Here is a 12,239-nt window from a genome sequence, read left to right as displayed (position 1 = left end):
CTCCGGCAGAGCCAGCGCTGATTGGCCGAATTCCGTACTCTGGCCAATCAGCACTGGCTAATGCATTGTATTGGCTTGATGAAGCAGTGCTGAATGTGTGTGCTTAGCACACACATTCAGCTCTACTTCATCGGGCTAATAGAATGCATTGGCCAATCAGCGCTGGCCAATGCATTCTATTAGCGTGAACTGAGTTTGCACAGGGGTTCTAGTGCACCCTCGGCTCTGCTACATCAGATTGCTACATCTGATGTAGCAGTGCCGAGTGTGCATCAGATGTGTAGTTGAGCAAAACTGACTCAGCACTGCTAAGTCTGCATTCGCATAGGAATGCATTGGCCAGCCTTCGGCCAATCAGCGCTGGCTCTGCCGGAGGAGGCGGAGTCTAAGGTCGGACCTGAATGGAGACTGGTGTGGAGCTATCTTAGACTCCGCCTCCTCCAGCAGAGCCAGCGCTGATTGGTCGAGTTCCGTACTCTGGCCAATCAGCACTGGCCAATGCATTTCTATGGGGAAAAGTTAGCTTGCGAAAATCGCAAACTGACAGGGATTTCCATGAAATAAAGTGACTTTTATGCCCCCAGACATGCTTCCGCTGCTGTCCCAGTGTCATTCCAGGGTGTTGGTATCATTTCCTGGGGTGTCATAGTGGACTTGGTGACCCTCCAGACACGAATTTGGGTTTCCCCCTTAACGAGTTTATGTTCCCCATAGACTATAATGGGGTTCGAAACCCATTCGAACACTCGAACAGTGAGCGGCTGTTCGAATCGAATTTCGAACCTCGAACATTTTAGTGTTCGCTCATCTCTATTTATGACCCTAAACCCCTCGTCTATAAAACTGGGGGTGGTTTAGTGCAACAAATTGACTTGACAGATTCCCGTTAAGACTGGCGTACGATATGCCAGTCTTAATAACTTTACCCCACTAATGGGGGCTTTTCACGTGACCATTTTTGTTGACAGCCTGTTTAACATGTCCGATTTTTGTCCTTTTTTATGGATCCCTCAATACATACCCTTAGGAACGTGTACCCCCTATTAATGAACACTATATGGGCTGCCTGATGCCCGTTTTGTATGGTGAGAGACGCCTCAGAGTATAGCGGCATTTGTTTTGTTACATCTGGCCCCGCCCCCAAGGAACTTTTCTTCTCCCTGGATGACCCCTTTAAATAGAAAATCCCTTATTCTAACCGGTGGGGCCCAGTGTAGCGCTCGGAACAGTTTTATAGGAATTTCTCACAGTATTACAATCAGATATCATCCTATTATTTCCTCTTTTAGTGACTAGTAGGGTTTCTGTGTTTTTTTTAATATCTGTACAGTGTAATAGAGAAGTGATACCATATGTCGGGACATTTCCTCTTTTTGGATTGTCTGGCCCATATGACACACGTGTTATTTGTATGTCTATTTATACCTGTCTGTGTGTGTTCACACTACCGTTATGAATGTCCATTGTTGTCATCCATCATAGGATAACAGGAATGGACATTAAAGAGGTGATCAGGTGGACTGGGGAAAATCCCTCTAAGGCACCAGTGCACTTGTGTGACCCAAACTCCATTCACTTCTGTGGGACTGCCAGGATTGTAATCTACGGCATAGAAACGAATGGAGTACTGATCATGCAAGCGCACTGGTGCTCCATTCACAAGGAGACCTGTGATGAACAGACCCATCAGTTATGCATCTCCAGTCCTGTGATTTGCATCTGTGTAATATTGAGGCTCATATTAACCCTTCCTGATCACAAGGATGCAGTATTTCGTTATCTTTGCAGGGGTTTCCTATAGAGCAATGGCTAGAAGAGCCTGTGGCAAACAAACCACAGTTTGCCCAGAACTGGCTACACTACAAAAAAATATGGTTTTATGTTGATATTTGCCTAGGAGAACATGCTACACTCACCTCGATGAATTCTTTAGGTGCACAAGGTGAATACGCACGTTTCTAGTCCAAACCTTGTGCGGTTGAGAGCAGGGGAAAGGTCCAGACACTGAACTCATTACCCAAAGGGGATTAGGGTGTCATCCTTGGTGTCTAGATGATAGGGACCGCACTACGAACCCCATCATACCACTGGCCTTGCCCAATGATCATCTGATTACAAATTATGACTGTTCATAGCTATTTGGTTTCAAGATGGAGGACCGGGCGTTCCCTAATGACATTACTCTGGGAGGAGACTGGGATAGTGTTACGGTTCTGTGTGTATATATATATATATATATATATATATATATATATATAAATATTTTTTTTAAACTACAGAACCTCTTAACTGTAGAACACTACAGCGAGGTACACAGGCCCAATGGTGGGCGGCTGTATGTCTGAACTCAAATGTGAACTACAGCAAAGACACTGCAGCATGAAAATCAATGTGAACTACTGCAAGACACTGCAGCCTGGACTAAATGTGAACTACTGCAGAACACTGCAGCCTGAACTCAATATGAACAGTGTGTACTGTGCAACACTCCATGTTAACAAGGTGCAACTAAAATCCTGCCAGTTTAGCTCACTGGCCAAGTGCACCAGTACAAGTGAAACACATGGCTGCCAAGGGTTAATACTCACCACAGGCCAGCAAACACACACACTTACCCCTGTGACAGCTAGGGGCCACCACGGAAGTTTTAGAACATTCTCCTGCACACAGCTTGGAGCCCCCAGGGGGGTTTGCATGCTCCGGCAGACAGCTTGGAGACATCACACACCCATGCTCCCGCACACAGCTGGGAGCCATACATGAAGACAGACAGTACACATAGGCTAGCTCAGAGACCATACCTGCCGCAGATCTACAAGCTGGGACGGCGTCTACCGCTCCTAGCCCTGGTATAGATCTAACAGATAGTTATCTGGCCTCACCTATGGAGAGGATGCTTTATTTTGGTCTTTGGATGGTCTTCCCTTGAGAAGGAGAGGGGGAGACAAAAGGAGGTCTACTTCTGCAAACCATGTAAGGAGCAGGTTGAAGCTATGTGCCCTGAAGTCTAAGAGATATGCTTCAGGGATTCGTTTGGTATTTCTTTCTATCTTTTATTCCCTTTTATTTTATGTATTGTATTACACTGTAACTGCATTTGCTTTTTCACTGATATATATTTCTGTATATGTTCAGTGGCAAGTACCAACCCACTCAGGTTAATAAATATCTAAATTTAGAAAGCTCCTTTTGTATTATCTTATAAGGCCCGGACACACTCTCGGGGCGACAGTGGAAAGTAAGGAAGAAGGTTGATCGCCAGATGTGCCAAGGTGTTTTTACTCCCCCCGTTCTCTTGATCACTGGGGGACCCGACGATCAGGCCCTTAGTGATTGAACACTTATCCCCTGTTCTGCAGATAGGGGATGTGTCCATAACAGGACAACCTGTAACAGATGCAAATGATCTCTTCTGTCTGTTGTCCATCTGCATTCAGCCTCAAGTATATACAGGAAAGCCCCCATCATGTTTTATACATTAGGGTCAATGGGAAGAGACACAGCCAAAGATGGCTTCTTCTACATAAGTCACTCTACTACCATTAATAACTTCCTTATTAGTCCTAGATATAGCAGAGGTCCTCAGAGTATCACCATCTCTGCTGCAGTTATGGGAGTCCACCTCTGGGGCCTATCATATAAAGAGGTGGCATTTTTTTCAATAAATTGCTAGCCATGACTTCAGAACGAAATGACAACCCCCATTGAAGTCAGTAGGGGAATGGATGGCGCTCAGATGTCATCCAAGAGTATCCCACTATAAAATTGGCCCCCAACTTGGCCTGCAACCTTGGTCATTTGCATGAGGCCTTAAGATTTAGGTTAGAAGTGCACACGGTGGGTAAATATCCATCTCGTTTGTTTTGTCGATAGGGTCAAGGAATAGGGTCAAAGACTCCATATTGGACGGAGATGATTTTCTCCAACTCCGACAGTCATGGTCAGTCAGAAGCAGTAATGCTCTAATATATTAAAAAGCCAGTGATTGATTCCTATGGAAGTAAATATGTAACTAAGTATAATTCTCATTCTAAAGTATTAATAATTCTATAATATAATTAAAAATTATTGATCAATTCATTTTGAAGTCGGAGTCTGTAACTTTTTTCCGAGTCCAGCCAAAACTGTCCCTGAGTCGGACTCCACCAATCTTATACTCAAATAAAAATTTGTATGAGCAGTTGCCCCAATAAGGGCGACCCCAGTACCTTTGGAACCTAATCCTATTTACCCCTAAAGACTCCTCTTGTACGCATGTAGCCTTTTAGATTTAGGAGGTTAGAGTGGCCTAGCTACTTCCAAATGTCACCTTACGGCACCTTGCGTCACTTGGGGATTGGTAAGGAGTTAAGAGAATGTACCGGGCACAATGGATATAGACGTAGCCACAGGTAATGGAGCGATAGCAGACGTTACCGGGCCCAGGACCCTTAGGAGGGCCCCAAAGGCCCCTAAATGGTACAAGGGACCTCATTACAGATTTTGCATTCTTCAAGTTACGCCTCAAGGACAGGACCTTGGGGAGCGGCCTATAATCTTGGCGTTCCTATGGCTTTGTATTGTTTTTGCCTGGAGTGTTCCTTTAACCATATAATATAAATACAATGGAATAATCCTTGTATTATTTCCCTTTACTTCCATTTATTAATTTCTTTATAGCTTTTCTAAATTCCTGGTTTCTAATGCTGTACAACAAGGGGTTAATGAACGGCGTTAGGACTGTATATAACAAAGACGTCAGTTTGATTTCATGAAGAGGATTTCCCTTTTGCGTAAATACGTAGACGGTAACAAGAATTCCACAGTGTGTGCTGACCGTGGCCAGATGTGTGCTGCAGGTGGAGAACGTCTTCTGACGTCCAGAGAAGGTGGACATCTTCAGGATGGTTATAAAAATACATACATATGATAAGACGATGAAGAGAAACGGGAGGAAGATAAGAGTAAATGAGATGACAGAGTCGTGCCATTCCACTAACTCTCGGTTTGAATCGGCCAGCATGAGGACCGGAGCTAAATCACAGAAGAAATGGTCGATCACGTTGGACCTACAAAACTTCAGCTGGAATATCAACGTCAATTCACTGGGGCTAAGAAATAAACCAACCGCCCAGGACCAGAAAGTCAGATAACGACACAATTTAGGGGTCATTACAGAGGCATATCGTAAAGGTTGACAGATGGCCATGTATCGGTCAAGAGACATAGCAGCGAAGACCAACGTTTGAGTGTATAGCACAAGAGAATGAGTGCAGTACTGGATAAGGCAGCCCATTCTGCTGATCGTGGCCCCTGCCATCAGTATAACATATAACATTTTGGGCACAATATTGGTGGTGACCAAAAGGTCTACAAGAGCCAGATGCTTGAGGAAGTAGAACATAGGAACCTGGAGCTGATGGTTGGTGGAGACCAAGATGACAATCAGAAGATTTCCGAACACTATGATGATATACGCCAAGAGGATGAAAGTGAAAAATAAAACTTTGTAGTGCTTAAGACTTTGGAATCCCAGAAGAAGGAACTCCGACACCATGGTCTGATTCTCCGTGCACATGGTGTGCAAACCTATAAGATATAGAGTTTATGAAGTAGTAGAAAAGAGAATCCGTATCTACCGAAGGCCCAAATATATTACAAAATTCAACTTTCTATACCAGTAATCTTACATTTTGGCATTTATTAGGACTCGCGCTTTGTATGCTGGTGTCAATTAGAGATGAGCGAACACTGTTCGGATCAGCCGATCCGAACAGCACGCTCCCAAAGAAATGAATGGAAGCACCTGTGACGCTGACTTTGCCGGCGGCTGGCCGGCGTCACAGGTGCTTCCATTCATTTCTATGGGAGCGTGCTGTTCGGATCAGCTGATCCAAACAGTGTTCGCTCATCTCTAGTGTCAATCCATTCCCTTGCATGTGCTAGATCTGCCAGAATTATGAAGAGGCTTCGGTGCCCCATAATTCTTGGCCAACTCTGGAGGTCCTGTGCATTAAAATTGAAATCTACACCAAATCAGGCATAGATTTCTGGTAGAACTCAGTGTGAATTGTATTATATTTGATGGGCTGAGTTGCCCCTGTCTGGTTTCGCTCATGGGGCACCGAAAGAGGAAAGTGGGGCATTTTTGGGGTAAAAAAGAGCCAGGCACCTACGATAGTAAATTCAACCAATGCCTAATGAAAGAGTAAAATGATACTTCCTATTGTAGAAGTTCTGCCTATTTAATGTTATATGACGTTACGCTGTTGGCTTTTCACGCAGCAGCCTGACATTGAGTGCTATAATTAATTTTATCATCAATAATTACACCCAAATCCTTCTCCATTGTAAATCCGCCCAATCTACTATAAATATCAGTCAGCTGCTTATTATGTCTGTATATATATATATATATATATATATATATATATATATATATATACTGTAATTATAGTTATAATGTTTCAATTACTAAGACTTGTTCTTCTCTAGGAAAGTGTTTCTCTAATTGTCCTGTTGGTGGATGGTGGTTGGTTTGACATCTAGGACCCCCGGTAACCACCCTAACAGGGAATCCCAATACCCTATTCCACGAGCCATAAGACTACGGGCAGAAAGAGTATTATTGAGCAGTGGTCGAGCTTGTACCCTGTCGATCCATTCTGTACTCAACTATATATGTCCGTGCCATAGACTTTGCATCGAGCAGCAGGATGCCACTCCATTCAGACTCCTCAGACGAGGGTAGAAGAAGATGGTCCACCACTCTAGTGATCAGTAAGAGTCCTGGTAGATGGACCCCCATAATCTAGCATTTATCTAGTGGGTAGGTGATATATACCCCCTTAATATATAGAGGATCCTTTGTGTTACTAATTTTGGAATGTACTTGTGGAATGAAATGATATATTGATAAGTTTAGGATACCACGTCTGCGTGATATATTCTTGGGTGCTCAGGATGCTGAGACTTGAGAGCTGGCGGCCACCATTAATTTTCTTCACCTAGAACAGCGGTTCTTAACCGGGCTTCGATCGATACCATACCTATGTCTTGAATTTGGAAAAAAATCATATTTGATTTATCACTAAAGAAGGGTTCGGTGAATGTGCAGATGAAACCGGTGGGTTCGGTACCTCAAACAAGGTTAAGAACCACTGGTCTAGAAGATTTTATTGAATCCTTAAAGTGGTTGTCCAGTTGTTTTTTTATTGATGAGGTGTCCACAGGGTAGGTTATCCATAAAAGATCTGTGGGGGTCCGACACCCAGCACCCCTTGCTGATCAGTTGTTTGAAAGGGCCCGCTTCTTATGCAAGCAATGTGACCCCTTCTCTGTTTATGCACATGGCTTCTGTTTTAAGTAGCCATGTGACGTATTTAAAGGCTCTTTCTATTGACCTCTATGGAATGTGCTGTAATTGCATTGAGCGGTGGCTATGAAAACAATGGCGTGCAATAAAACAGAGAAGGTATCATGGCACTCGTACGAGTGCCAAGGCCTCTTCAAACTGCTGATCAGTATTTTTGTTAACAACCTATCCTGGGGATTGCGTATCAATAAAAAACTTCTTTAAGTCCAAGAAAATAATTGGTAACCATCACATCTAGAGTGCGTGAACTGTGCCAAACAAGTACTATATGAGTATTATAATGGTTGGTGGATATATTGGTTTTCTGATTTTGCACTGGAGTCAAGATGGAAATACGTGTACAATACACCAATGTTGGCTGAACCTACCAATATCAATGGGATTACTGACCGTCTAATGTGTATAGGGACCTTCCATTTCCGTCTTGTCTTTAGATGTCAGAGGAGAGAAGGATCGGACTGTCGGCTTTCAACATGGCCAAGTCTTTTGTTCTCAATATAGACAAGAACCACCCAAAGTGCATGTCTTCTGCTGTCTCTTTTCCCCAATTTTACACAAGCAGTATACCAACTACACTAAATACTACCTGTATATAAATCAGGGGTGTAGCTATGGGGCATGCAGAAGAAGCAACGTCATTGATTTACAGTAAATAGGTAAAGTCACTTGTACTTACGATATTTTAGGTCCCAAAATGCATTTATCATGTGGTGTAGAACTGAATGTCTTATAATATTCTATATCAGGACTGTAGATGATCTGACTGTACATCTCTCTATGATGCTCTATGATGCTGAGATGGGAAGCCTTGACTTTTATACTCCCTTTTGATTGATAGGTTGAAGACATTGAAATCTCCAATTTCGTCAACCAGATAAATAATCCCCAAGAGTATAATTAAGACTGACAGTGGTAATAACCTTGTATCCTCATTATACATACTTCTAATACTCCTGAGTCTATGAGGCTGCAACACTTAACAAAACTTAGTAAATTCAAGGCAATGTCATATTTAGAGATGAGCGAACACTGTTCGGATCAGCCGATCCGAACAGCACGCTCCCATAGAAATGAATGGAAGCACCTGTGACGCTGACTTTGCCGGCGGCCGGCCGGTGTCACAGGTACTTCGATTCATTTCTATGGGAGCGTGCTGTTTGGATTGGCTGATCCGAACAGTGTTCGCTCATCTCTAGTCATATTCTCACATTAGACCTTCTGGGATTTTGTGTGAATTTTCCAAGAATTTAGGGTATGCTTGTTTAGAACTAGAACTGAGGGTCCAACTTCTGGGACCCCTTTAAACCTTACTTTGAAAGAGCTAGGATCCCTTTGAAGTTTTATATGCTGGAAGGGACAAAGGAAAGCCTGCAAGGAAAGCAAATTTAGGGCTAGTTCACACGGTGTTCCATGTGAATACGGGATGTAGTGCATCAGCATCCCGTCATGGCTTTCCGCTCTGGATTAGGCCCAAATGAAAGGGCCTAGTCCGGAGGGTGCTGTCGTAGCTGAATCAGCCGCGGAATCCACCTGAAGAAAGGGCAGCTCGCTTCTTTTTTTCTGTGAGTGGGAACAAACCGCTAGCTGAAAAAAGAATGCTAGTGGTCTACATAGACCTCTATTGTGAGGGGGCAGATTTTGAGGCGGATTCCCCGTCAAAATCCGCCCCCTCTTGCCCCATGTGAACTAGCCCTTAGCAGATTTGCTAAATCTGGGATTTAAATTTGGGAAATCTTTTTGTATCCAACTTCTCCACAACAGTATCTCGGACCTGCCTGGTGTGTTCCTTGGTCTTCATGATGCTCTCTGCGCTTTAAACAGACCCTTGAGCCTATCACAGAGCAGGTGCATTTATACGGAGACTTGGTTACACTCAGGTGGATTCTATTTATCAACATCAGTCATTTAGGGCAACATTGGATCATTCAGAGATCTGAACTGAACTGAACCGAGTGAGTTTTCTGCACTGAAAGTAAAGGGGCCGAATAATTTTGCACGCCCCACTTTTCAGTTTTTTTTATTTGTTAAAAAAGTTTAAAATATCCAATAAATTTCGTTCCACTTCACAATTGTGTCCCACTTGTTGTTGATTCTTCCTCAAAAAATTAAAATGTTATATCTTTATGTTTGAAGCCTGAAATGTGGCAAAAGGTTGAAAAGTTCAAGGGGCCGAATACTTTCACAAGGCACTGTATATATAATAAACTGGCATAGATTTCAGCACATGGTGCATTGCTCATCGGCTCTTCCATTGGTGCAGGGGATATGAAGACTGGCGTAGATCCCCTATCACACCAACACAGCACCAATAAATTTCCCACAATTTTGATTATTTGATAATTAATTTGTAATGAAGTAGTATATAGCTAGGATAGGTATTTTTACAAAAACTAGGGAATTCAGGTACATTTCCTTGATTATCAGTGAAAGTTTTGGCCCATCTTGTCCATTATAATCAGAAGACATCAAAAGGCTGACAGAGCGACATGCCAGAATAGTAACCCCCCTGATAGATGCAAAAAGTTACCCCAATAGAAGGTGTTGTGTTTGTTCTAAAAGAGGAATGTATCGTGATATATGTCACTGTTGCCCAGACTGACCATCTCCATCCTTGCCCAGACTGTCCATCTCCATCCTTGCCCAGACTGTCCATCTCCATCCTTGGCCAGACTGTCCATCTCCATCCTTGCCCTGACTGTCCATCTCCATCCTTGCCCAGACTGTCCATCTCCATCCTTGCCCAGACTATCCATCTCCATCCTTGCCCAGACTGTCCATCTCCATCTTTGCCAAGACTATCCATCTCCATCCTTGCTCAGACTATCCATCTCCATCCTTGTCCAGACTGTCCATCTCCATCCTTGCCCAGACTCTCCATCTCCATCTCCAGACTTGCTCATCTCCTCCATCTCAATGACTGCTTTCAAATATTTCTGAACAATTGTGCTATATCAGACAATGTACGTTACTTTTTACTTAAAATTTGCCAAAAACATGATGCATTCCAAGATCGGAGATTTTCAACTTTCATCCCCAAAAATATAACCTTGACCTAATTACATTAAAAGGTTTTCCTCTTACTCATCTTCATAAATAATTAAAATAAAATACAAATTTAAAACATACCCATCATTGGATATCTTCGAATATCTATGTAATCTTTATTTCCCATTTATTGTGACCATTAAGATATATCTAAAGATATTGCTGATGTCAAATCTGACAAAGATCTTAGGTCGACATCCTGACACTGTATGTATATATTGCATATGTGGACCCTGAAAAAGAAGAGGTTGACCTAGCAAGAAGTCAAATATACTGTATATTGAATATATTAACCAAATTCCCATGAGTTCCAAGGTCTTTGGCTGAAAATAAAATTTACTCCACTATTCTAAGCAACTCATAAAAACAAGAGAAGTATCAGGCCTACTGTATATGACTTTTTGTACTTTATGGGATGTCTTCATTTGCCAATAGTGAAATTTTTAGGGGAAATTAAATTTTTTTGTTCTTACAGGGAAAACATGAAGGTCTACTTCTGCAAGCCATGTAAGGAGCAGGTTGAAGCTATGTGCCCTGAAGTCTAGGAGATACAGTAGGCTTCAAGGATTCGTTTGGTATTTCTTTCTATCTTGTATTCCCTTTTATTTTATGTATTGTATTGCACTGTAACTGCATTTGCTTATTCATCCACTGATATATATTTCTGTATACGTTCAGTGGCAAGTACCGACCCACTTGGGTTAATAAATATCTAAAGTTTAGAAAGCTCCTTTTGTATCATCTTATAAGGCCCGGACACACTCTCAGGGCGAGAGTGGAAAGTAAGGAAGAAGGTTGATCGGCAGGTGTGCCAAGCTGCTTTTACTCCTCCTGGCCACTGGGAGACCCAACGATCAGGCCCTTAGTGATTGAACACTTACCCCCTGTCCTGCAGAAAGGGGATAAGTGTCCATAACAGGACAACCTGTGACAGATCCAAATGGATCCGTCTGCACTCAGCCTCAAGTAAAAAACATGACGGACATTTTCTTCTACCATGTTTTTTACTTTAGCCTCCATCATGTTTTATACATTAGGGTCCATGGGAAGAGACACAGCCAAAGGTGGCTTCTTCTGCATCCGTCACTCTACTACCATTAATGTCCGGTCCTCTCATCCTAGGATGGATAAGAACATTGGATATTCATAATGGTAGTGTGAACATCCCGTTACATGTTTCATAGATTCACCTTTACAGTATATGACCAGTCACTTTCACCAATAGCTTCTGCAGGTAGTACCCCAAATTTTCTATATATAAAAAGCTGACAGTATGTTTTGCTTCTGCTTCATGTCTGAATTCAGATACCCAGTAACCCTTTGTCTTTTTGACTATATTCATACTTGCCTACAGCCCCACATTGGCCAGTAGCCATCTCCCAGACTCCATCAAAAAGTTGCTAGACCCCACTAGGGGGCGCTTACTATATGAATATAAAATTCCTCCATTGCTTTTAATGGGGTCACTCTGTTAAGAATTTGATGGGGTCTTCTGCCTCAGATTCCTCTACCAATTCCAATAGGGATAAGCTGAAGCAGAGCTTCGTCTTTCAGCTGCAGATTTACTTCTATATACCTTGGAGCTAAACCGTTGTAGTCTAGATGTCCTAAAAACAAAATGAAGCACCCTCCCATTTTCCCCAGAATTTGGAGCAGATTTTTAAGCAAAATCCAACTCAAAATCAGCTCCAAATTCCTCTGTGTGAAGATACCCTTAAAGGCGCCAGAGTACTAAATCAGTGTTCACGCCCCTTTAAGAACGGAGAGGGTCCCAGAGATTCTAGCTATATGTGATTTGGGGATATGTCATATCTATCTATCTATATCGCTAAAACAAAGG

General features: G+C 42.6%; 1 protein-coding gene across 1 annotated transcript; it reads right to left on the bottom strand.

The window, feature by feature from the left end:
- Positions 1-4,621: 4,621 nt before the first annotated feature.
- On the bottom strand, positions 4,622-10,063 carry LOC142214562 (olfactory receptor 5V1-like). Its single transcript, XM_075283504.1, has 2 exons — positions 9,955-10,063; positions 4,622-5,568 (listed from the first exon to the last, which is right to left on the bottom strand). Exons 1-2 carry the CDS (start codon positions 10,061-10,063, stop codon positions 4,622-4,624), a joined length of 1,056 nt encoding a protein of 351 aa, XP_075139605.1.
- Positions 10,064-12,239: the final 2,176 nt, after the last annotated feature.

The sequence above is a fragment of the Leptodactylus fuscus genome, chromosome 7, assembly GCF_031893055.1.
Source record: "Leptodactylus fuscus isolate aLepFus1 chromosome 7, aLepFus1.hap2, whole genome shotgun sequence".
Lineage (NCBI taxonomy): Eukaryota > Metazoa > Chordata > Amphibia > Anura > Leptodactylidae > Leptodactylus > Leptodactylus fuscus.
Note: the sequence above shows the minus strand (reverse complement) of the source record. Positions and strands in the feature narration are given on the sequence as shown.